At 46.4% G+C, this 24,009-nt stretch overlaps 1 protein-coding gene across 1 annotated transcript; it reads right to left on the bottom strand.

Annotated features, from left to right (window-relative positions):
* Positions 1–1,069: 1,069 nt before the first annotated feature.
* Positions 1,070–23,362, bottom strand: BLTP3A (bridge-like lipid transfer protein family member 3A). Its single transcript, XM_034069766.1, has 21 exons — positions 23,297–23,362; positions 17,085–17,247; positions 15,114–15,152; positions 14,560–14,651; positions 14,166–14,355; positions 13,586–13,726; positions 13,142–13,312; positions 12,686–12,863; positions 11,586–11,672; positions 10,601–10,765; positions 9,971–10,113; positions 9,485–9,626; positions 8,810–9,003; positions 6,581–8,121; positions 6,146–6,342; positions 5,462–5,613; positions 5,206–5,353; positions 4,417–4,688; positions 3,490–3,598; positions 2,857–2,972; positions 1,070–1,874 (listed from the first exon to the last, which is right to left on the bottom strand). Exons 1-21 carry the CDS (start codon positions 23,338–23,340, stop codon positions 1,749–1,751), a joined length of 4,410 nt encoding a protein of 1,469 aa, XP_033925657.1. The 5' UTR covers positions 23,341–23,362; the 3' UTR covers positions 1,070–1,748.
* Positions 23,363–24,009: the final 647 nt, after the last annotated feature.

The following is a 24,009-nucleotide window of genomic DNA, read 5'->3' as shown; positions in this document are numbered from 1 at the left end:
GTGAGTTGTATTACTTTAGCTAAACTGATTCTAGTGGAGCAATGAGGAAAACACAAAAACCCATTGGATTAAGTTTTGGGGAGTTTGTTCAGCTAATAAAAACCCCCAAGGTTTATAGTGCAGCTTCCATCTGATTAATAAAGGAGAATGGCACATAACCTGTCACCTTTCCTAGCACTCAGCACGTCCTAGCACTCAGCACGTGGCAATCGTTACTTGTTCTGCACACACACTGGAAAGCCAATGAACCAGGAAGGGTCCATCTCCACAAACACAAAAGGCATAGGGAAAAACCCAAATCAAAGTCTGAGATAAGATAAAATCCAAACTCCGCACACAGTAAAGATGCTGCGTGTGACAGGGGAGGTGTTCATCTCTGTGTTCACCTCTGTGTTAGGTGTTCACCCCTAACACAGAGGGGGCAGAAAGTTGCACCCTTCCTCATGGAACATAGAGCGCTCCCCCGGAACAGCCTCTCCCTCCACAGCTACCCCTTATGCTGCTTCATCCTTCAGCACATCACCCTTGTATTGCCTGAACTAGCAAAGCAAAGAAGCCACATTCCAGTTTGCCTTCAAGAATTGACTTGATCCTTAGTTTCAAAGGACATTTCATTTTTTCCTGCTTAAAATTAGCCTCTACTTTTGCATTTTACTCTTTTAGATGCAAAAAAAACCTGTACCTATTTCCCCCTTCCATGCTTGTAGAGGGTATTTCTTCATCAATCAAATCACTCACTGACCACAGACATCACTGTGTTCTAGGAAGGAGTGCTTGTGCTGACAGTACTGCTCTCCACTGGTTCAATTCTGACATTGAATGGTTTGAGGACAGTGCATAGAAAATGTATAGGTCATTTTGTGACTCCAACCAACTTCCTTAACCCCTGGGGTTTTTTTGACAGTACAATTAAAGAAAGTTTAAACAGGGTTTTGTAATGAAATAAATTAATTCTTTTGTGTTTCTGCATAAATAAAAGCCAAACATGGCAGGATTAAGTGAGAATGAACTACACTGGATCTAATATACTGCTGATTCTGTCTTGACACAGCAAATTCCTGGTGGAATTTCTTTTCTTACCTGACCCTACTCTTGAGGGAATAGTGACCTATAACCCCCTTCCTCCACAGGGGGAAATCCCTTCTGCATCTCCCACTGACCTCTACTTTTCATGTAGCAGAGCAAGCTTTCACATAAGGGCTCCTAGTAACGTTTTCTGCTATTCTCTGTCACTCCTGATGTGGTGAAGTAACTTTTTCTTTGTTCTTTCTCCTTCTTTTTGTGTTCCTTGGTTTGCATGATCAGCCAAGAACACAAGGAAGGCTGAAAGAAGCAGAACCCCCGACAAGGACCATCCTTAGATGTTACAGTGAAAGCTGAAAGCACACAGCCACTATCACCTATGGATGAAGAGGTATGGGGTCCCCCCAACTGAAGTTTGTAGCCTTGACCTTTTGTTTGTGGGCTGACCATTGCCCTGGTTCAGCAACAGAGGTGGCACCACACTGTCAGGAGAGAGGAAAGTGGCTGCAAACAGGTAACTCCTTGTTCCTTCCCTGTTGCTCAGCCAGACTTTCCTTCCTTTCTCCCTCTTTTGAGTTCATTTTGCAATCCCAGCTGGTCTCAATTTGTTGAGGTGCTCAGTCTCCAGGAGGCTGACCTGTTCAGCAGCAACATCATCAAACCAGTGCCTTAGTGCTGGTGGTGGCTCTGCTCCTCCTAAGCAGCTGCAGCCTGCCCCTTCTCTGTCAAAGCTGGAAAAGGGGATTGTATTTCCTAATCTCCTGCAGAAGGCGAGCCTTGTCCATGTTGGCTTCTGCAAGGGCTATTTTCATGGTCTGAAGCTCCCTTTGCAACTCTGGCACTTCCTTTAACTACAAGAAACAGATTAAAAACAAACCAGGAGTCACCAGAGGTAATCCACAGGGCAGATCCACCTGCACCCACCTGCTCAAAGCGAAAACCAAAGCAGGAGCTTTTGAGGAGGATGACACACAACCACACAAATCTCACTGACAACATGACCCCAGTTGGAGCTGCAGAAATACTTGCCAATACTGGTGCCTACTGACTTCCATAGCTGCTGTTAGAGCCAATTCAGGCTGTCAGTAATGGCTGTCTAATGACTGTGCTCTCCCAAGACTTCACATTTCTAGGTGTAGGAACAAGACTTGTAGAGGGCTGATTCTGGCTGAAGATAATGATACAAAGAAAGCAGGGCTTGGGGAATAAAGGCTCTGCCCTGAATTCTTTTCTAAGGGGTCCTGATACATCTCTAAAGAACTGTTAAAATGAAGATGATAGCTGGAACAAGCAGATACCTCTTGGCATTCCTATTTCCTGTCTCCATGAACAACATTCATTCTGCCCTTGAACACTGCCAGTGAGATTCCACTACAGTTTCAAAGCACAGGCCAGTTTTTAGCTTGGGCTCTCAGAAATACTTTTACCCAAGAATTCAGCCTTTGCATTTGTTCCTACTGAATTCAGTAACATCAGAAAATAAACTGAAGCTAAGCTATGGTGATGCTTATGTTCTCCAGGTCTGGTCAAGGCCCTGCTTCACAAGATGTTACAAACAGGAAGAACAGAAAGTCTCTGCATTAAATAGAGAAGAGAAAGATGAAAAATGATGTGTCAGATTTCTGGAAGGAACAAGAGGCTGTGCTGGACAAGGTACCCTTACTTCTCAAAATGCCTGTAAAAGAAGGTCCAGGCCTGCTTTTGTGTGCACTCCCCATCTGCAACACACCATACTCATGAGTAACTGCAAACACATGAAGACAAACACCTTCATTTCCCAGCCTCCTGTCAGCTCCCTGATTGTCCAGACAGCAACAGACACCAGTGACTCACCTGCAGTCCATGTGCTGCTGGTGCTGGGGCTGCCTCAACACACTCTGCCAGGGTTTTCTGCTCCTGAAGAACAGACACAGGTTTTTCCTGTTCTGGTGAGTCCTCCCCTTGCAGAGCTGGAAAGAAGCATAGAAAACATTCACATGTGGACATTTATAAGCAGGGTTCTCAGGGCAAAAAGAGTAACTGGAACTTGTTTTTTCCCCCCTCTTTTTAAATGGCAGCCAGGGGAGGTGTGTGGTATGTTAGAATCTCATTCTCATTTGAAAATGGAGAAACTAAAGCAAGGGAAGAAGCAGTAATCTGCCCTGTGTTAGCTCAAGGAAACATCAGGCATGAATTCAGGCTGCCACTACCCTGGTTTAGGTACTAACCTGTTCTGCCTGTGGTATCAAACTCACTGTGCAAACAAAACCACAAAAGCAGCAAGACATGCATCAATCCAGACATTTACACAGCAGAGCAGCCAAAGGACCTGGCTGTTTGCACTGAACATGGAAGATTATTTGCCCATTCCGTTCCAGTTCAGTTCCAGTCTCCTCCAGCACCAGGCACAGCAGAGCACTTTACCTCCAGCACAGCGCAGTGTGGAGAGAATGGGGAGAAGAAAACAAGTTTCCCAATGTTGCTGACCTGTTACATAGAACACGCCATCATCTCTGCGCTTCACAATGATGTGATCCACTGCCAAGGTGATAGGGATAGGGCCAGGGGAGGTAGGATATATCTGGGGGTTGTCATCCTGGAACACACAAAGCAGAGAAGAGATTAACTGCTGTGACAGCTTTGGCAACTCTGCAAAGGATTCCCCTTGCCCCAGCCTTCACAGGAGTAGCAGTGCCAGAGCCCACCGACTACATGGAAAAGCTTGGCTCTATATACAAGGCCACATGTGAGCCTTAATCTGTGTAGAAAGCAGTCCCACACATCAGAACCAGGTTGTGTCATATATGTAATAAAGGTTGAGGCCTATGTCTTATCACCCTGAAGCCTGTTCTCACAGTTGCCATCCTACAAATTCCCAATTCAAACACATAAGCCAACATTCCTTGGCCAAAAAGAAGCTGATATACTTAAGATCTTCCTGCTGCTGTGCAGCAGCAACACTAGCTCCTGCTTGAAAGTGGAGCCAAAGCATTGACTGCAAAAAGGTTTCATCAAGAACTTCTGTCAGTGCCTCCCTCCTAAATATCAACTACTTTTTATAGAATATTTTTCACCTGTAATTCTCTGAATCTTTACAGAAAAGGTAAAATATTTCCCATTTCAGTCAAGTGCTTGGAGGAAGAGGCAGTTAATTCTTTGAGTCTGCAAAACAGGTCATCAACAAAGCTGGGGGGAGAATGCGAAGGTCAGGCTCCCATTTCTCCACAACCTATCACAACAGTTCTATTGTGTCACTCATTCATCCCTAAGGCAGTTTACAGAAGCAAAATAAAACAGCATGAGGGACACAAACTCTATGTAGGCCCCAGAGCATCATTTCCCAAGCAGAATCTCACAAGTGAGCTCTGCCCAGGTATCCCCTTGGGTGAGATCTCTGGTCCCTCATACACTCACCTTCAATGTGATTTTGGCATCCACAACTTCTATCTCCATGGGGATCACCTCTGGAATTACTTCATCCTCAAGAAAGGGGCCAAGGTTGGTCAGGAAGGACATGAAGAGCTCTGCTGTGTAACTGCGGACCAGCATATGAAGGAAGCCATTCTGAACAGCAAGAGGTGAACGCACAGCAGCATCAGGTCCTACTTCAAAACGTAAGCACACTTCTGGCTGGGTCTTACCAGCTTCACCTCCCAGAGGCTTCTCTATACCTGGATCTCCTAGAGCTATAGCAGAAAGATTTCATTGCAGAAGATATTAACTCAAAACAGGTATCTTGAAAAGCCCTTTACTGTCCAGGTGCAGAATGGAGTCAAGTTCACTGTCCTGGTTTTGGCTGGGATAGAGTTAATTTGCTTCCCAGGAAGAAGTACCCCAGCCCAGAAGCCTTATTCTCAGGGCAGGAATAACTTCAGGGTTCCCACAGATAGATTTACTCACTCTTCTAATTCATCTCATAGATCCTAGTAGAATTAAAAATATCCCACTCAACGATTACTGAGCACCACAGAGTTTGATTGTGGAGGCACTTTGAAAATGTCTTTCAAATACCAGATTTGAACCACTGATAGAAAAGATTCCTACCATTCACATTCCCTCACACACAAGTCTTATTCAATGCTAAATACATCAAACATTGACACTGAAGTACCAGATCAAATGGAATATTCCCCAAGGATGGCCAGTATAAATGCCAGTTATAAAAGTTCAGCTATAAAGTAGCAGAATCCAAGAGTGTCTTACCCAAATAGCCACGTAGATACTGCCACATTCCAACGTTGTTCAGTTGTTCTGGAATCACGTTCATTACTTGTAAAGCAACTGACAAATCATCACCTCGCACCTCTATTCCACAGTTCACCTCATTCATCTTCAGCACAAGGACTGACACCTGAAACAGCAAGGGACAAGCTCACTTATCAAAACAAACACCACTGGAGGGTTTGCTTCCAGATTCACTTAAAGACAGTATTACAGTGAAAAGTAATAGAACTCTGACCAGCTGAAGGCTGGGGTCTCCACTCTGTGAAGTTGAGCTGTTTACTTCAGGAGACACTCCACCTTTATCCTCTGTCATCAGGCTTGTTCTACTGCACGTGTCATTGTGGACCTGAGGAAGATGCCCTGAGGGAAGAGGGTCCAGGCTGGTTTCTGAAATGGAAGTAGCAACAACTCGATTCTGGCTTTTTTTCAGGTTTTAAGTCCTGATCTGAGCATTTGCCTCAATCTCATGGCCTGAAAGCCTATACCATCCTCTCTAGAACTCTCACTTCAGCTCTGTATTGCTTAAATTCATCTGAGGAGCTGGAGAAAGATGTTCACTGAAATGCTCAGTGTACCTTATTTCCAACCAGATCTTATTAAACCCTTCCTAAATGCTATGCACCATCTACCCACCTGCACACATTTACAGCCCTTCCGCTAGTACCGCCAGAGGCCTTAGAAACACCATTGTTATGTGCAGGGGGAACCCTCCCCACTCCGTTATACTCCTCATCTCAAAGAAAAGGCACATATAAAAGCAAAAAGAACTATTATGGGTGAACTATTGTTGATCTTCAAAAGGAGGAGTGGTGCAAATGAATTCCACATGAACACAGAACCATTCAATTGCCCATGGCAGAAAAATGTTCACTGATGGGAAATAAGAGTGGGGAAGAGGATAACGCCAAGCGCTTGTTACCAGAGTCTGTGAGCATCACAAAGCCATCACTGCCATCACTGTCCATGGACAGTCCATCCTCAGGGCCGCTCCCATCCACAGATGTGGTGTCAAAGGAATGCTGGGATGCTGTCCTCTTCATGGAGAAGAAACGTGTTCGGGTGCTGCCAGCCCCGCCTGGAGTTACTGCTCCCTCTTCAGCTTTGGGCACAGGATCCCTACCAGGGGAAAACAAAGAGTGATAAAGGCAAAGAGTCTCCAGATTACATAGATATTGGGCTGGGCCCTGAACACCTGCAAGCCAGGCTGCAGTGTACTTAAACCAACCCCAAGAGATGCAGACCTAGCCTACTTCTAATCCAAATGACACAGAAAGAAAGGGAGCAGTCAGCCTACATTTCCCCTTCCCTGCAGCCATACTGCTGCTGTTGGGAAGAATAGGAAGATGGCACTCACTTGGCTGGGGGGAGAGAGAGCATTTTCTGCATGGTGGATGTCATCTTCTCCCGGCTCAGGCTCAGTGCATCTTTTGTTATAGACATGGCTTCTTTGGTGAGGTCCATAGTCACATGCAGCGCTTCCTTCGTGGCATCCTTTGTGATATGCAGAGCACTAGACAACTCCACCTCTAAGTTCTTCAAAGGGATGAGTTCTGCCTGGCCACTGAGAGTGGTATTTCCTCTCCCCAAGGACTGTGTGTCTGAGGTTGGGCTGGAAGGCAGAGCAGGAGGGCTCTGAGGATGGCTGCTGGCCTCCGCCGGTCTTTCTGCAACCAAGTCTTCCACAGCTTCATGTGCTTCCTCTACCAAACCTTTCTCCTCTATGCTCTTACTGTTTGGAGCTGTACTCAGAGCTCCATCACTTGCAGATCTTGGGAGCTGCTCCAGCGACACACTGGCTCCTGTATTTTCACTCCCACTGTCTTCTGGAACCTCTGCAGTACTGCACACTCCCTTCTCTGGCATGGTCTCTGATTTCAGCTCCTTCTCTTCAGCTGCAAGCCCCTCCTTACTGTCTGAAGGAGAAAGCTCAGATTCGATCAGGCTTGTTGTGTCTGAGTCAAGGGATCTGGGTTCCAAGACAGACCCTGGTGCAGGGTTCATGACTAGGGCCACTTCAGCCGTGTGGAATATAACTCCTACACAAGCAGAGATGGGATCTAAAGGAGACCCAGTCACTTCCTGGGTATCTCGGGTCAACTGCTCCTGGAGCTCTTGCAGAACTTCCTTCATCCTGAGTAGCACCAAGTATTGGTAGTGGTTGAGACGAACTTTGACGTGGACAGATGAGGACACAAGCACATGGATATCAGCAGAGGCTTCCAGCTCTTTATTATCTACTCCATAATCAACTTCAAGGTTAGCTTTTCCCAAGACATCCATTGTCTCTGGGACCTTGTAGATGTTCTTCAGATCCTGGTCAGTCTTTGATCTCTGACAAACTCCGTGTTCTCTGGAAAGGTGCTCATCCTTTGAGTGATTGCTAAAGCTGGCAGAAGGCTTGATTTTCAACTCAGAGGCTGCCAATTCCTGTCGTTTAGATATCTGAGCTTGTCCCCATCTCCTGGGAAAGCAGGCCCAAATGGAAAGGGGAAAAGGGTCAATAAAGCTAAGGGCTCTGCCCTTGGAGCTTTCAGCCCCCTCAAAGTCCAGGGAAAGCTCAGTGAAATTCATAGACCACAGATCTTCAGAGGCTGAGGGCTTGCGTGGCAGCTGGGGAAAGCCAGGATGCTTGCGAGGGCTCTCATCCACCTCATATGCATGGCGCAGGAAAAGGGTGTGGAGGAGGCTGAAGGTGTCCTCACACCTTGGGAACTTGGTGTAGCTGGAGTGGAAGAATTCTGAACTGGCAAATTTACGGAAGAGGCTCTGGAGGTCCTGGCAGCTGCAGAAGGGAGCGTGGCGGGTGTTGGTGACCGTCATCTCCGACGTGCAAACGCAGAGTGCCTGAGGACGATCCTGATGGTCAGCGACTTTCCTCCCCACAGGGATGTTAAGCTGCAGTAAAGCGAAGAGAAGGGGAATGATCAAAGGCTGATCCTGGCATTGACACAAAAGGTCAGCTCTGGAATACATAAACAATCAAGAAGCCTCAGTCTAAAACAATCCCAAGTGCTGGACCAGAGCCTCAATTTGTCTCCATCTGAAAGTTAAATAATATTTACAAACCAGGGAAGAGAAATGAATCAGATACAAGGGAATTTAAACTGGTTTTTATTTTAGGTTCTTTTAACATCCATTGCTTATTCAGCAGCTCAACTTACAACATCTGTTTTGTTCCTTCTCTGCAAAGACTTACTACACCTTTTAGGCCTTTAGCATCCTCACCAAACTGCTAACAAGGGGGGTCAATTACAACCACCACAGGACATGGGAATGGTACAAGGGTCAAAGTGGTTACAAAAGCCAGAAAACAACTTCTGGCTACATGAACCATTAATTTCTCCTCGAAACTGTTTTCATAAATACTGACTTGCCTGCTTATCTGGACTAGAACTCAAGTGCCTGTTTTACTGTCCATAGATCAAAGCAAAACTAGCACAAGTGGTAAACAGAAGAAAGTTAGAGAAAGGCAGAGATTTTGTTTTCTCATTCTGGACTCCAGATATGTCCTGATCTCATGTTCCTTCCACAATAGGGAGAGAAAGAACAGGGAAGACTGAGAAAGGAAGAAAATGACTGGTACCTTCAGGTGGAAGCCATCCAGTCGAACATCAACATGCTCATCACGCTTGCCTGAGTTCTCCAGCTTATAGATGGCTTTGAACTGCTCCAAGCTGCGATAAAGATCCAGACAGAAGAGGTTTATCCAGAGCACACTTGCTGTATCCAGAGTAAGCATCAGGCCATTCAGCTGTACATACAGGTTTGGGCATGGAACTACAATGAAACAGAACCAATACACATTAATAGCAGCAGGAAAGGCACTTCAGGTGGTCTGCAGCTCAGTGTATAACCTGCACTGACAACAACAATGCAAAAGGCTTCAACATCCAACACAAGACAGATCTCCTGATGAAAAGAAGCTGTGGTGCACCACAGAAATGAGGTGTTCCAGGTCTCGCATCCAGCCAGCTGCAGAGTACCAAAGGTGCAGTACCCAAAGCACCTTACACTCCTGCTCCACTGCTAATCAGTAAGGCTGAACCCTGCGAGCTGGGCAGACAGCAGCTCCTTCAATATGTTCCTGAATAGGTTATTTTACACCATTCCACCAGAATAGTAGAAAGGCAAACATCAGAAAAGTAAACAAAAATGAACACCCAGAGAATATGTAGCAAGGTTAACACACCTGAAGATTCAGTCAATTCTTAATTCTTTAAGAAACTTATGAAAGAAGGTGCTAACCTTGGTGTATTACCTGGAAAGTCCTGGTTGTCTGGGAAGTAATACTCTGTGAATTCAATGTGGATTGCAGAGACCTGATCAGGAAGCTTGAAGAATTTTCTACTACATGAAAGCAAGGTGGAGGGTTTCTTACTCTGCTGACCAGCTGTAGAAACCTGAAAACACACACAGTGGTATGCACCTGAGCAGAATTCCAGTTTGGCAAAACAAAATGCCCCGTTACCCTGCAGTCTTCTGTATTGAATCCATCTCATTTATACATCAAGCATACTTTTTTGCATGAGTGCAGAAACTGTGGTTATGCAATTTGCTCTGAGCATGAAAATCATCAGTAGTTAGTATTTGGTTTAATGGGCAACATAATAATGGCATTTGGGTTTTCTAGCTAGAGTTTTGATTGTTTTGGATGACACAGGATTTGCATGGTTTGAATCATATCAGATTAGATTTCTCTTTCACAGGTGACATTACCATCTCCAGACACTGCTCAGATCCCTACCTGGTGAACATCCAGGTCATCCACTCGAACTACCACACAGCTGGACCGAAGACGGTTCCAGGGAGGGTGCCGGAGTTGTGGCAAGCTTGTGGGAGGTACACGGCCTTTTTCTAAAGGGCTTTTATGAGGACTCAATGAAGTATCTGTAGGGATGGAGAAGCAGAACCAGCAGGGTTTCAGTCATCTTCTTTGCAGCAAACTTCACCATCAATACCAACAAGTATGTGTTTACAGAGCAGATTTAACAGCTCCAAAACTAGACGCAGATGGACACAGCTACATAGGAAAAAAACTCAGGACCTCTGAAGGAAGAACCTTGTGAAAGGTGAGTCTGCTTTATAGCAAGAGAATACATTCTTCAGATAGGCTTTAACTTACTCCTCACATATTTGTTTATGAAGAAACCCAATAAAGCACTAAAGCTAGAAAAAGGAACCGCTGCAGTCTGCCCATTCCTGCTGCAGTGTTATTCCACTATGACAGCCACTGCCTCCATATATTTATGTTTTTTAGCATAGTGTGGATCTCTGCACCAAACCAGCCTGCTAAACTGGCAACAGGCAACTAGAGATATTGCTGGATGGAGCAAAATTGTTACCATCTCCTGCTTTACTACAAGTTTACCATTACCTGCTTTCTTTTTGAAAGGTGAAAGTGGAGTCCTGGCAAATGCAGGGTCCATTTCTTCATAAAGCTTCTCAATCTTGCTTTGAAATTCACTGACCAACTTCTTTGCCCACTGTCCCCGTGTTTCCATTGCTTCACTGTACCTCACCCAGTGCTTGCAGGCATCTCCTGCATGAAAGCAAACATTCTGCCTTTAAAATTGAGGTTCCTGGACACATACAACCCTCCTGGGCCCCTCAAATCCATGCAAATCTGTACAGCATTCCTCTTTATTGATATCAGACCTGGAATACACAATATGCGACAGTCTAAGTGCTTGTGAAACAAGCACAGGCTTTCATACAACAGAGCTGGTCCTACCAGCAAATGGTCCAAATTGAATGTTAGGAAAAATGTCAAGGTTGCTTTTCCTTGATTCTTCAGTTAACCACAAACAGATTTTCACCTGGGATACATCCCATAACCCTTCCAAATTCATCAGGTACACCTAAGGACCAGATACAGAGCTTAAGCAACTGAAAAAGAATCCAAAGTTTAAAATGCATGTCTTAACAACAGACAGGAACTTATTCCTCTCTTTGTACTCTGCTCTGCCAGCAACTTGTCAGTCATCCACCAACAGGTAAATGAGGTTAACCTTGCCCATGAGGATTTAAGTCCTTTGTGCAGCCTTTCTTCCAGTCCTGCCTGAAGCCATACAGCATCACTCTTCTTCAAATTCTTTTTGAGGTTGTTGCTTTTCTTCAAGCCTAAGCTTCTGCCTCTAAGTGATTCGCAATGGCTCTTATCTTTTCCCCTCATCTATTTGCTTTTTAAATAGTTTTCTAGCTATCGTGTTTGTATTGAATTTTGGATGTTTCTTTACACCAATGTTAAGAAAACCCAAGACAGCATGGCAAATAAGCAAGCCTGAAGCCATGCAGCATCACTGTTCTTCAAATTCTTTTTTATCTCCCTCCTCAAGTTGAGAGGCCACACACTCCCCTACCTGCCCTGTGGAAAGGGTAATAATCAAAAGCCATCCTCCTGAAGGTCAGCTGTATGGCACCCCCCAGCATCCCATGCTTCAGAGCACCTGTGGAAACACAGAGCAAAGAAAACCACCATCAGCTCTGCAATCCAAGTCCTGATCCAGGAGAATTCAAAACATCACTTTGATCACTACCACTGAGTGACTGTCACCATGGCCAGTGTTACATGTACCAAAACCTGCACCAAAATCTTGGCCTAGTCAAGGAAAAGGACAGCCGAATGTGACAGGCCAAACAGTTTGGAAAGAACCAGACCTAGAATCTTAGATACCAAAATGCAAGATGCCATTGCTTCCCAGGCCCCTATCAATTATGCTTCCCACTACAACAACCAGCACTTGTGTTTACAACACATGCTGGTAGGGCCAGTGAAATGAAGACAGAAAAAGTGATCTAAAAGCAGCTCAGGAGACAGTGGTACACAGACCAATTCAAAAATACCTGGAATAGTGATGGACATAGGTAGAATATTTTTTTACTTTTTTAATGAAAGATGCATAAAAGCAAAGAGTACAATTTGGATTAAAGATGCCTGTGCAGAAAAAGGGGGGTACATTTCCCTCAAAAGAGAAAAAGGTACTTAGAAATGTAGGGGAGAACTGGGAGCAAAACAAGCACTAGTTAGCAAAGGCTAGCTTGAAAAGAACGTGGTTGGCAAGTCTGTCAAAGGTGGCAAAGAATCCTTGTAGCTATCCTACTGTGAATGTCCTGAACGTTGTCTAAACAAATGTTTTCTCACCAAGTGGAATGATCATCCCTTATTCCCACTGCTCAAACGAGATTGCTGCTAGAGCAGATCTAACATTTTAACCACGTCAAAAGGATGGATTTCCCCATGTTTGTCCTAACCAAGAAAGATTTCCCAATACCTAGTTCAGACATTCAGGACTGATTATCAGTACCCCATCAGCCTGAACAACTGGCTATTGCCTCATTGGGAAACAGTAACATGGAACATGCTCGGTTTTCAGAGGAAAATCCTCATTCAAGACACAAAACTGATGACCAGATCAGCGTTTGCCTCCTGCAGTATCCTCCTGATGCTGCCCTTAGTTACCTGACTCTCGAGTGTGGCTGTCATCACAGATGTGCAGATCCAAGCGTGAGATGAGGAGGTGATACGATGACTCTTTCATGTCATGCTTATCAAAATATTGACCAATGCTACTTGCATTCGGGCTGACTCCAAACGACTGAGACCAGGACTGCTGGGTACTTGGTGCAGGCGGTGTGATCTAGGAGGGACAGACAAGCTTGGTAAGAGCTAATAGGGAAGAAAACAATCAAGGAGAGAGGTTACAATGCAATTAAAAGCAATTCATGCAACCTGCCAGACTGCAAGGCATCTATTTCTAGAAAGTAGATAAATCTGGATCCTTTCCTATGTTCTCCTGAGCAAAAATCTTTGTGATCATGCTTCCCTTACATCAAGCACTTACCTTGAAATACACTTTAAGACTCTTATTTAAGACTCTTTCCCGGGAGACTAACATCCAAATCATGACTCCCTCACCTGTACAGAGTCTGGTGCCAAGCTCTTCCTCTGCTGGGCAGACTTCTCCATGGCTTCACTCAGAGACTCAGCATATTTCATCATTGCTTTCAACTGAGAGTCTGTTAGCACCCAGAGCAGGTCATCAAGGAGAAACATCAGCTTAGATGCCATCACATTGCAGTCTTTGGTCTGAAAAAGCAAAGATGAGTCAGGGACTTTAAGAACTGCACCCACATGCTCCATACTCACAGAAACTGTAGGAAAAACCCCTAGGAAATAATCTGCTTTGACATTTGGTAAGAACACAGCTGTCTCCAACAGAAAACAGAGAGCAATACAGCAGCTTGAGCTCAACACTTGTGAAGGAAAAGAATGGCCGCTGAGGAATGTGTGAGGAAATATGCATCATCACCACACTAGGCAGTGAGACTGTATCCTGGAAAGTATGGAAAGAACTCTTACCCTCCTCTTGAGAGAGATCTGGATCCTCCCCTGGTTGGTAATGAGTCTCAGAGGAGTAGTAACAGGATCCTGATCACCATTATCAGTGGCATCTGCTTCTATGCGAAGTGTCTGCCAGGTGAGCTCTTTGAATGTCAAAACCTACCCAGAAGAAGAAAAATAGGAAAATGTTGAATTTTTCAACAATTTCAAAGATTAAAATAAATGCTTAAAAGACCTGGAATGGAACAAGGCTACAGAAAATCATTTAAGACACTTTTCTTCTGTGACTCCAGTACAAAAGCAAAATCACATCCCAGATAACACCTAACTCCCTCTCTCACACTGAGTTTAAAACCAGACCAACTACAAGGGCATTCAGAACTCCAGTTTCACTCTCTCAGTTTAAAGTAGCTCAGAGAAAGCTCTGAACACAAGTCAGCTGTCAGCCACCCTCTCCTAGCAAACAGCAGGTTCACCTAAAGCTCCTTACCATCACTATATAAGAACTCAGACACCAGCCCAATTACCCCAGAAGTCTGGGACACAACTGCCACCCTTCTGTGCCCATTATGACAGGCAAGATCAGATAACATTTTACCTCTCCCCTCTGTGGATCAGTAATGCGGGTGAGTCGCAAGTCACTCTGTTGCCAGTTTGGGTTGACACTGTAGCCCTGGAGCTGCCATAGCTCAAAAGAAGCATGAAAGGCCTTGGAATGAATCTTGATGGTGATGGAATTGACAACAATAAACATCCCCTCCACGACCTTTTCAGCAAAGCCATATTCACTGCAAAGAGAAGACCCCTCAAAGTCATCACCTCTTACAACGAAAGGCCCAGTAGGTATAAGGCTACATACAGAGAGGCTCTGAGGTTTCTAAGCAATATTAGAGCCACTTAAACATGAATGCAGAGGGGCCAGTGATTAATCATCAACAACACCCATACCCCAGAAACACACTACAATGAAAACATGGAGCTCAAGATCTAACCTTTGACCTGCAGCAAGAGCAATGGGAGACTGTCCATTGGGTGGCCGAGGCTCTTCGCATGTTCGCATCTCCACCTCCACTTTATCCAGGTACTGCAAATACACAACAGGGGAGCAATAAACACAAGACCAGGACTCAAGCTCAGCCTACAAGCCTTAGATCTGAGACTCTACGGCAGGAATAACCCCATCTCTGCAGTTTCCTGATTCCCCCAAGAGTCTGACATGTTAAAGCTCTCATTACCTTTGGGTAATTGGAATCCCCATAAGGGGGGGGGGGTTAAACAGCAGAAAGCAGGCACACAGCTCCCCTGGACTTCACCGAGAGCTCAGTCCAGCTGCATCCTGCAGTGAAATGTGGGTCTTGTGGGAGGTCTCCTATGGCAAAGCAGGACTATTCTCAGTACTCCACTTCCCCTGTGTGCTAAGGGCCTCGAGGATTTAGGTAAAATGGAGATTTGAGCGTGCACTTCATGATTTCCCTTTGCAGAATTTTTCTTTGGAGAGATCAAAAGGAGTGAGCAAAAAAGGGATGAACAAGAGAGGAAACATTACCAGGCAGATTGGGTGCGTCTTCAACTTTGTCCACTGGATCTGAAACAATAAAGCTGGGGTTACAGAAGGTCTCTCTGCTTTGGAAAGTTTGGGATATTGCAGAAAACCATCTGAGTCCGAAGTCTGAGCCCCACTTTTCTGAGAAATGACCACAGCAACAATCCATCATGACTCACTGTGTCCAGGCCAAACTGGCTCCCACACACAAGTGAAAAGACATTTCAGCCACCAGACTTACAAACCCAACTTAGCTTTTGGATCTCACATATCATAGAATCATAGAACAGTTTGGGCTGGAAAGGACCTCATCAGTTCCAACCCCCTGTCATGAGCAGGGATACCTTCCACTAGACCGTGTTGCCCAAGGATCTGTCCAGCCTGACCTTGAACACTGCCAAGGATGGAGCATTTCCCACTTACCTGGGCAACCTGGGTCAGTGCCTCAGCACCCTCACAGTAAAGAACTTCTTTATACCTAACTTGAATCACCCCTGTTTAAGTTTAAACCCATCACCCCTTGTCCTGTCACTACAGTCCCTGAAGAATCCCTCTCCAACATCTTTGTGGACCTCCTTCAGATACTGGAAGGCTACTATGAGGTCTCCACACAGCTTTACTTCTCCAGGCAAATAGTCACGGGTAACAGGTATTCTTCAGGTCACATTCTGATTTTATCACATTCCTTTCTGGAGAATGTTCTTGTCCTTAAAGCTCACAATTCATTCCTGCTGTTCCTGGCAGTCAGGTAATTCTTGAAGATCGCACAAACCAAAAAGATCTATTTTATTTTCTTACAGCAACACATACTTTGCAGTTGTTGTAGGAGGGAGAACAAATGTTCGTTACTAAATTAAGCATATCTGACTCTAAAAACAGAGCAGATCAGATGAGTGAGACAGGCTCATTTTTACTGTCACTTGGCAAAGTAGAATCATATTTCTTTTATAGCAAGTCTCTTTGATATATTAAAAACATCTGCATTCATGTAATGCAACTACAGTTAGCACCAACTGAGATGAAACAATCTGGCATTTCATATCAAAAAAGGAAGAAGAACCTATAGAAGAGTTAGCTCAGTGTGCAAAAGTGCAAGTGCATGCACAGCTACTGACGATGCAAGGAAATGGGTGTGAGTGGGCATCAAGGATGACTGACTGCAGAGTGCAGCTTTTCACATGCTCTCTTCAGGCATTTCTCACTAACTGCATTTGCAACAATTTAGCCTGAAGCTACATTTATTTTTATAGCATAATTAGGCTTTCAGAGAACTGCACTCCATTCCTCTCTGCCTCTTATTCCCATTGAAGGTCTGTGTTACCTCTTTAGCATTAAAAGAAAACCAAGTCAGTGGGAATAAGGGAAGACACAGAAAACCCCTTTGCTATCAAAACAGCAGGGGAATGGAAGTGAATTACCAGAGAGGTCTGTGAAATCTAAAGTGACATGGAGGTGATGAACAGGGAATGACTGTTCACTATTTCTTCCAGTTATCAACTGGAAGGTTGAGGTAATCAATTAAATCCAGCATATGAAGGTTAGGTACAAGCAAAACCCAATGTAATTGAGCTGTGAAATTCTTTGCTATAGCACACTCTGGATATTAAATACATGGGTCCAGAAAGCATCTGGGCTCATTCCTGGAAATTCATCAGTGGCTATTAAATAGAGACACTTCACTGCTGGGTTAACAAGTCACCTGAACGTGAGGAAGTACCACAGCACACTGTCCCTGTGCTTCTTTCAGCACCCTCTACCATCTGCTGCCAGCTACCATCAGGAGCAGTGGCCTTTGGTGAAACCTCCTGTGTTAGTATTCAATCAGCAAACCTCACCCCTAAAGCACAGGGCTTGATCTGTGTGGATCAAATCACATCATGATTCTCCATCAGAAATTCCCAAGTGACAAACAGAAGTTGCCCATAGAAAGCCTCAGCTGTGGTTGGGGATGCAAGCGCAGCCTCCTCTGCTCACCCTGATAGATGCCTTGTTGCAGTACACCCGAGTGATGGCAAGCCAGGTGGGCAGCTCCAGCACATTCTGCAGCACCTCTTCATCCAGCTCCAGGTTGGTCAGCTGCCCTTGCCCTTTCAGTGTGCTCAGGTTGATTTTGTCTGGAGAAAGATTCTTAGTAAACCTACAAGAGAAGAAAGAAGAGACTCTTAAAAAAAACCCCAGCAAAGCTGCTAAGATTAGATTTTAAGGGAGCTATTTTAAGTGTAAGAAGCTGCTTGCTGTTTTGTTAAACTATTTCTGAGACTTCTAAACCCAGAGCATGTTGGCTCCTCCAGGAAAAAAAACAATTAAAAAAATCTACACTTTGGCATTTGGAGAACTTGTTTGTTCATTTGTTTTAGATCAAATTCAAGTCTGAGAAACTTGAAAATTCATTCTAAAGCACTGGGAACCCAGAAGCCAGCAAAACTGCCATAGGACAAAGCCAAGAAAAACCTCAGCAGCTCAGCAATTCTACTTCCCCCAAAGTTCCATTATCTGGATTCTTTTTGAAGTCTTTGACACAGGAAAGTAAACATTCATTAATAAATTGACTTCTATGGCTGTGTCTTTAAACACCAGCCTCACATCCAGCCTGCTCTTTGGTCAGCTGGCCCAAGCACACAGACTAACTCCTCTCCTTTTGGCAGCCAGCACCCGTGACTCTCTCTGGTTGCAGTTCCTCCTCCCTAGGGCTTCTTTTTCCACGTCCCTTGTATGCAATGCAGTCTGGTATCTTCAGAAACCTTATGGGCCTGAGGTTTAAATACAGTGGATAAAACTATTTCAGCTGGACTGCTCAAGATCCGCGTGTTCTGGTGTAGACCTGAACACCTCTGACTTGCTGTCCTGGTTTCAGCTGGTTTCTTTTCCTAGTAGCCAGTGCTGTGCTGTGTTTTGGCTTTAGTCTGAGAACAATGCTGATAACACACCACTGGTTTAGTTGTTGCTCACCCTGATCAAGGACTTTTCAGTCTCTCATGGTCTGCCAGAGAGGAGGGGCACAGGAGGGAGCAGAGACAGGACACCTGACCTGAACTAGCCAAAGGGATATTCCATACCACAGCATGTCATGCTCGGGATAGAAACTGGGGGGGTTTGGACAGAAGACACTGATCGCTTCTCAGGTCAGGCTGGGTATTGGTCAGCAGGTGCTGAGCAACTGCATTATGCATCACTGCTGGTTAGTGTTTTGTTAGGTTTTTTCCCTCCTTTTCCCTTCTAGTTTTATATTCTCTCTCCTTATTTCCCTTTTCATTATTAACAGTAGTAGTAGTCTATTGTACTTTAGTTATTAAACTGTTCTCATCTCTACCCACAGGTTTTATACTCTCCTGATTCTCCTCCCACCCAGTCCACAGAGGGGGAAGGTTTTGGGATGCGCAGGCGGCTGCTGGTGCTGAGTTACAGGCTGGGTTTAAACCATGACATTTGATTTAAACCACCATGGCCCTTAAGGGCCAGAAGAGTCAGTTTAGAGGGCAGCAGGCCTCAGAGGCTGTCTGTGTCTCAGCAATACTTCTCCAGGACAGCTGTCTCTATCAAACAACCCTTCTGTGCAGAAGGGGCTGTCACCAAGGTAGCTTGCAGTCTGTAGTCACAGGATTCAAAGTTGTAGACCTCCTGCCAAGCTACTTACCCACTACTGCAGCTAGGACTTACTTCACACATTCTTCCATGCTAATGCTAATTCTAATGCTGTACTGTGGTCCAAAAAGGGGAAGAGAAAGAAGGGCAAGAGAAAGACCCTTTTGTCAACGTAAGCAGGATTAGGCTCACAGTCAGTCACATGCTGTCACTCTCTCTTTCCCCTGCACCAGCAGTGTGGGGACTTTTCTGTGACAGGAACAAAGGGCATCTTGAACAAAGTCATTGCTAAAAGAGGGGAGGAGGAAGCAGAGCAGCACTGCGGGGATGGCAGCTGATGTGGCCACCACACGAACACAAGGTGCAGAGGGGCCAGAGCAGCTGCTGGTCAGTTAACCCAGGGTTTCCTGGGGCAAAAAAAGTGCCTTTCCAGAGCAAATGCTTTGTCAGGAAGTCTGGCGGATGATGAAGAGCCACTGATGTCAACTCTGTGCCACTGATGCACCAGCTCATGGAGGAGGAGGGTGGCACAAACAGCTGAGTTTTCTTACCTTGATCCCTGCCACTATAGAGTCTTCTACTGCCACAGAAGCCTGTGTCAGACATTGTTTGTGTAATGCTGTCACCTCCCTCCCCTGAGCCAAAAGTACACACTGACAACTGATTAAAGACCAAATGTATAACACACCTGTCAGCATCTCAGGCTGACACATTCACTTCAAACTTGCTACTCCCTTTAACCAGAGGCCCTCTTGTTTAAACACACACAGAAAGGTGGCCAAGTCCAACACAGCTTCTGAGCATCCACACAAAGAAATAACCCCTTCCAAGTGTGCTAGAGTAGCTGCTCTGCTGGTGGGGAGATGCAGGTGTATGCAATACAGTACTGTTGGGAGCACCCACAAATCTCAGGTACTGCTGAAAATTAGACCAAATACCTCCAGAGGCAATACATGAGCATCCTTGATCTTGATTAGAGAACCAGGTCTGTTGAAAGCTGTGGTAATCATAAAAGCATCATCGAATCATGGCATGGTTTGGGTTGGAAGTGACCTTAAAGCTCCCCCAGCTCCAACCCCTGCCACAGGCAGGGACCCCTTCCACTGGAGCAGCTGCTCCAAGCCCCTGTGTCCAACCTGGCCTTGAGCACTGCCAGGGATGGGGCAGCCACAGCTTCTCTGGGCACCCTGTGCCAGCGCCTCAGCACCCTCACAGGGAACAGCTTCTGCCTAAGAGCTCAGCTCAGTCTCCCCTCGGGCAGGTTCAAGCCATTCCCCTTGGCCTGTCCCTACAGGCCCTTGTCTAAAGCCCCTCTCCAGGTTTTCTGTAGGCCCTCTTTAGGTATTGGAACCAAGTAGTCTCGTCCACTTTGGGACTGGATACTCGTAATAAAACAAACACAACCTGAACAGGTAGGTAATAAAAAGCACTTGGCCCCATTAAGCTCAAAGGCTGCTGTGGGCAGCGATCAGCTTACAGCTGGGGAAGAGGCTAAGACTCAGAGCAGCTTTCTCACACTTGTAAAGAAGGATCAAAACCCTGGTGTCTCAGATGCTCATCCCAAGCTAAGCGTGCTTAGATGGGGAAGCTGCTTTCAGCTAGTAATGGAGAAGAAAAACCTAAGGACACATCTAAACCAGAGCAGTACTTTTGTTTAGAGTGTACCAAAAAGAACTGTAACAGGGTGAAAGAGCACTAAAGCTGTGAAACAGGATGCTGGTGGGGAACGGTGGTGCAGACACACCAGGGGATAAGAGCTTCCCAATGAAATTCAATAAAAATCGTTTTGGTAAGGATTTGCACTGCAGTGCTGAGAATCCAAACCCCAAAGTATTATACTTAATAGGTTTGGGCAGTTTGGCTTGGCCAGTTTCCCCGTTCAGCCAAATGGGGATAAATACCACCTTTATAAGGTGAGATCAAGTATCTGCTACAGCTGAGCACTGTTAAAAAAAGACAATAAAAAAGCCTACTTTCAAACAAAACCAAGAAGACATGAAGTCACATCACTGGTTTCATTTTAAAGCAATAGAGGTATTTCCATGAACATTACAGGCTGCTAAACACACCCAAAATACTGCTCTTGGACAGCATCAGAGGAGTTCAAACCACATTCAAGTCCAAACACAGCACAAGCAGCTGCTGCTCCAGACAGCTCACAGGGAGAGCCCTTTGTCCCAGCTGGAACAACTCAAGCCTCAGTCACAAGCCCTCTTCCTGCAGAATCTGCCACCCCTGTACTGCAGCCATGTGCCAGTGCAGGAGCAGCAAAAAGTGAAGCTACTTCATCTGTTTTCTTTTCTAAGCTAAATATAGGACAAAAGAGTGAAGAGCACAGATGGTGAAAGCACTGCAAGTTTTTAGGTTCTTCTCCTCTAGGAATTTAAGCTGCTAAAGCACAACACAGGCTACACAACTCAGGCTAAACCTCTAAAAGACATTCATAACTCAGCTGTGTCAATGACAGCAAAACCCAGCTTTAAGATCACCACAAGTAACCACTGTCATTCGATTAGACATGGGATTCATTTAATCTTAGCACTTGGTGTGAATCGGCTTTCATTTCTCCCTGATCTTGTTCCCTGGAAATCTCCAGAGAGAAAGGGAACAAAAGCACACCCCATGCAGAAATGACTTCAAATAAGACACAACAAGAAGAACAAGGAACTGTTTCACGTGAAAACTGAACAGCAGAAAATAAAGGCTGTTTAATGATTCAACAGCAAAATTCTTCCAGGCAAATAAGCAGAACTGAAAGAGCAACCCAAAGGGAGTGTGAAGCTGAGGTATTTTGAGGCAACAAAACCGGGATGGAAGAGCATCATCTGTTTTACACGACATTAAACTGTGTTCAAGATGCATATCTGCAAAACATCCACACCACTTACGATCAGACCAACCACCCCAAACACCACAGTAAGTCCAACCAGCAGGAAAACAGGTAGCGCTGCAGAATTTTTCAGGACATCCTGTCCCCTTGGAACCGCACAAAGGAGACACAGGGAAATGCCAGTAATGGGCCCAATTGGAGGGAAGGAGAGGGGGTGTTTGGATCAGGAACACATTGCAACAATGCAAGTAACAGAGGGCAAAAAGAAAAATGAAGTAAAGGCACCAGCAAGAAAAGTGCATTGAACTAAAGAAGATGATCCATGTCCTAGGAGGAGAGGTACCAAGGAATAAAGCTCAGCTCTATTTCAGCCTCCATTACTAACTGCTCTCATCTACTTCTCCTTGCCTCCTGACACGATGACTGATTTCCTAACCAACACAACATGCTGATCTGAAGTTCAATGAGACAGAAAGCTTGGAGATCTGTGATATCAGGAATACATTGAAATTAGCACAATGAGCACGTTGAGCAGCAGCTCTAGGTCACTCCACTCTGGTACAACACCCAACAAGCTGGAGTACTGAACAACCAGTGACTTAGACTTGCCACAGACACTTCCTTGAGGAGACTGCTTGCTTGGAGTTTGCAGGGATTCTTCTGAGGTTCCAGAAACACTCAGGATCTATCAGAGAGCCAGGATTCACAGGTCTTACCTCCCTGCTCCAGCACTGATGCCATGCAAGCCTGCACAAGTCACTTCAAACTCCTCACTTTGTATCTGAGCTTCTTCACCAGTAAAACTGGAAAGGACTCGATCATCTGCAGCTTGCAATGCATGGAGAAGAAAAGCACTGTGCAATGCTGTCCCTTCACTATGCTCAGAGATACACCACCTCTCTACTTCATGTTATTCTGATCTTGCAGCAATGCAGGGGGAGGCCGTGCCCGTAGCCATGAGATAACACAAGAGCCGTTAGATCTCATGCAGCTCTTTCGTGTCCAACGGCAGGGAAACTGAGGCACCGCCATTCACTCCAGGCCAGTGGCAGAGCCACAGCTGAGGCTGCATTTACTGCCTCACAGGTGAAGCACCACCAAGTGATGGTCTTCCTGTATGCACCTTTTACTGCCTTTAATGAACTTCACTGGAAACGACAAAACACCAATGAAAATGACAACCAAGCGTGTGCCAGGTCTGTCAGGAATTACAGCATTCCTTCTTGCCCTCGGTACCTTTCACTGTGCACCGGCTTCCCTTCCTCTCCTCAGCTCGTATCCACGCTGCCCAGCTGCCAACTGGGAAGCCGCCCAGGCCCACAGCTATCCCCAAGGGTCACAGCCAGCGCAGCCCGCACACACCGAGGCACCGAGGCACAGCCGGGCCGGGCCGGGAACCTCCCGTACAACGGGGGCCTGAAGGGCCTGGTCCCCGCAGGACGCGGCCGGGCCCTGCCCCACGGGGCTCCACAGCCACCACCCCGGCTCCGGCAGCTCCACAGCCACCACCCCGGCTCCGGCAGCTCCACAGCCACCACCCCGGCTCCGGCAGCTCCACAGCCGCCGGTCCTCAGTCACCCCTCCGGCCCCTCACAGCCCACCGTGACCTCGGTTCACCGGGCCTGGCAGCCGGGCCCTGCGGTCCCCACACCCCCCCAGGAGCCCCTCGGACCCGGTCCCTCACCCACCCCACCCCACCCCGCCTCCCCGCAGCCCTGCCGGGGCTGGGGGCTGCAGGACCCGGGTGCTGCAGGACCCGGGCCGGGTGCCTCACCGGGAGAGGTGCTTCAGGATCTGCTTCTTGATGATGGCGGCCATGCCGCGGGTCAGGCCCGCTCGCCGCCGGACCCCATCGCGCCGCCACCTCCCGCCGGCCCCCGCGCGCAGCTCCGCGGCGCCCCCTGGCGGCCCCGCCGCACGCCGCACCCGCGGGACCTGCGCCTCCGCAGCCGGTACCGGTGCTCTTCGGCAGCAGGGTGCTCATCGTTGGAGCTTTACGCTGTTAACGGGGTAGTGAGCGTGAAAACCCGCTTAGCAGCACCTCTTATAGCCCTCGGTCAGCCAGAATGAAGGGGTTTATTAAGAAGGTGCTCACACTACAACTAATGTGAAATAGAAGCCAGCGAGGTGCCTGGGTGAGCACACACCGTCCTGTCTTCACACAGGTTCTGTGCTAGGTGTAGCTGTGCATTGTAATGATGGCCCCACGAGATTGCAGCATAGATCACACAGGAGCATTTCGCTTCCAAAGCATAGCTCAGCAACGGCAGCCCACGTGGAGGCATGTTCTGCTGCCTGGCAGTACCCAGGAGCCCTGCCCCGGGCACTCACACCTTCAGTGGCACAACACAAAACCCACATGCGCTGTACACCACTGTGTATGTTCTGTTTGAATCCTAGGGTAGGTAGGAACTCGGGTGGCACACAAACCTCGAACCTCTTAACAGCTTCCAAACCACCAATTCCTGACTATTTTTGCATTGGCAG

This window comes from Melopsittacus undulatus, chromosome 16 (assembly GCF_012275295.1).
Source record: "Melopsittacus undulatus isolate bMelUnd1 chromosome 16, bMelUnd1.mat.Z, whole genome shotgun sequence".
NCBI lineage: Eukaryota > Metazoa > Chordata > Aves > Psittaciformes > Psittaculidae > Melopsittacus > Melopsittacus undulatus.
Note: the sequence above shows the minus strand (reverse complement) of the source record. Positions and strands in the feature narration are given on the sequence as shown.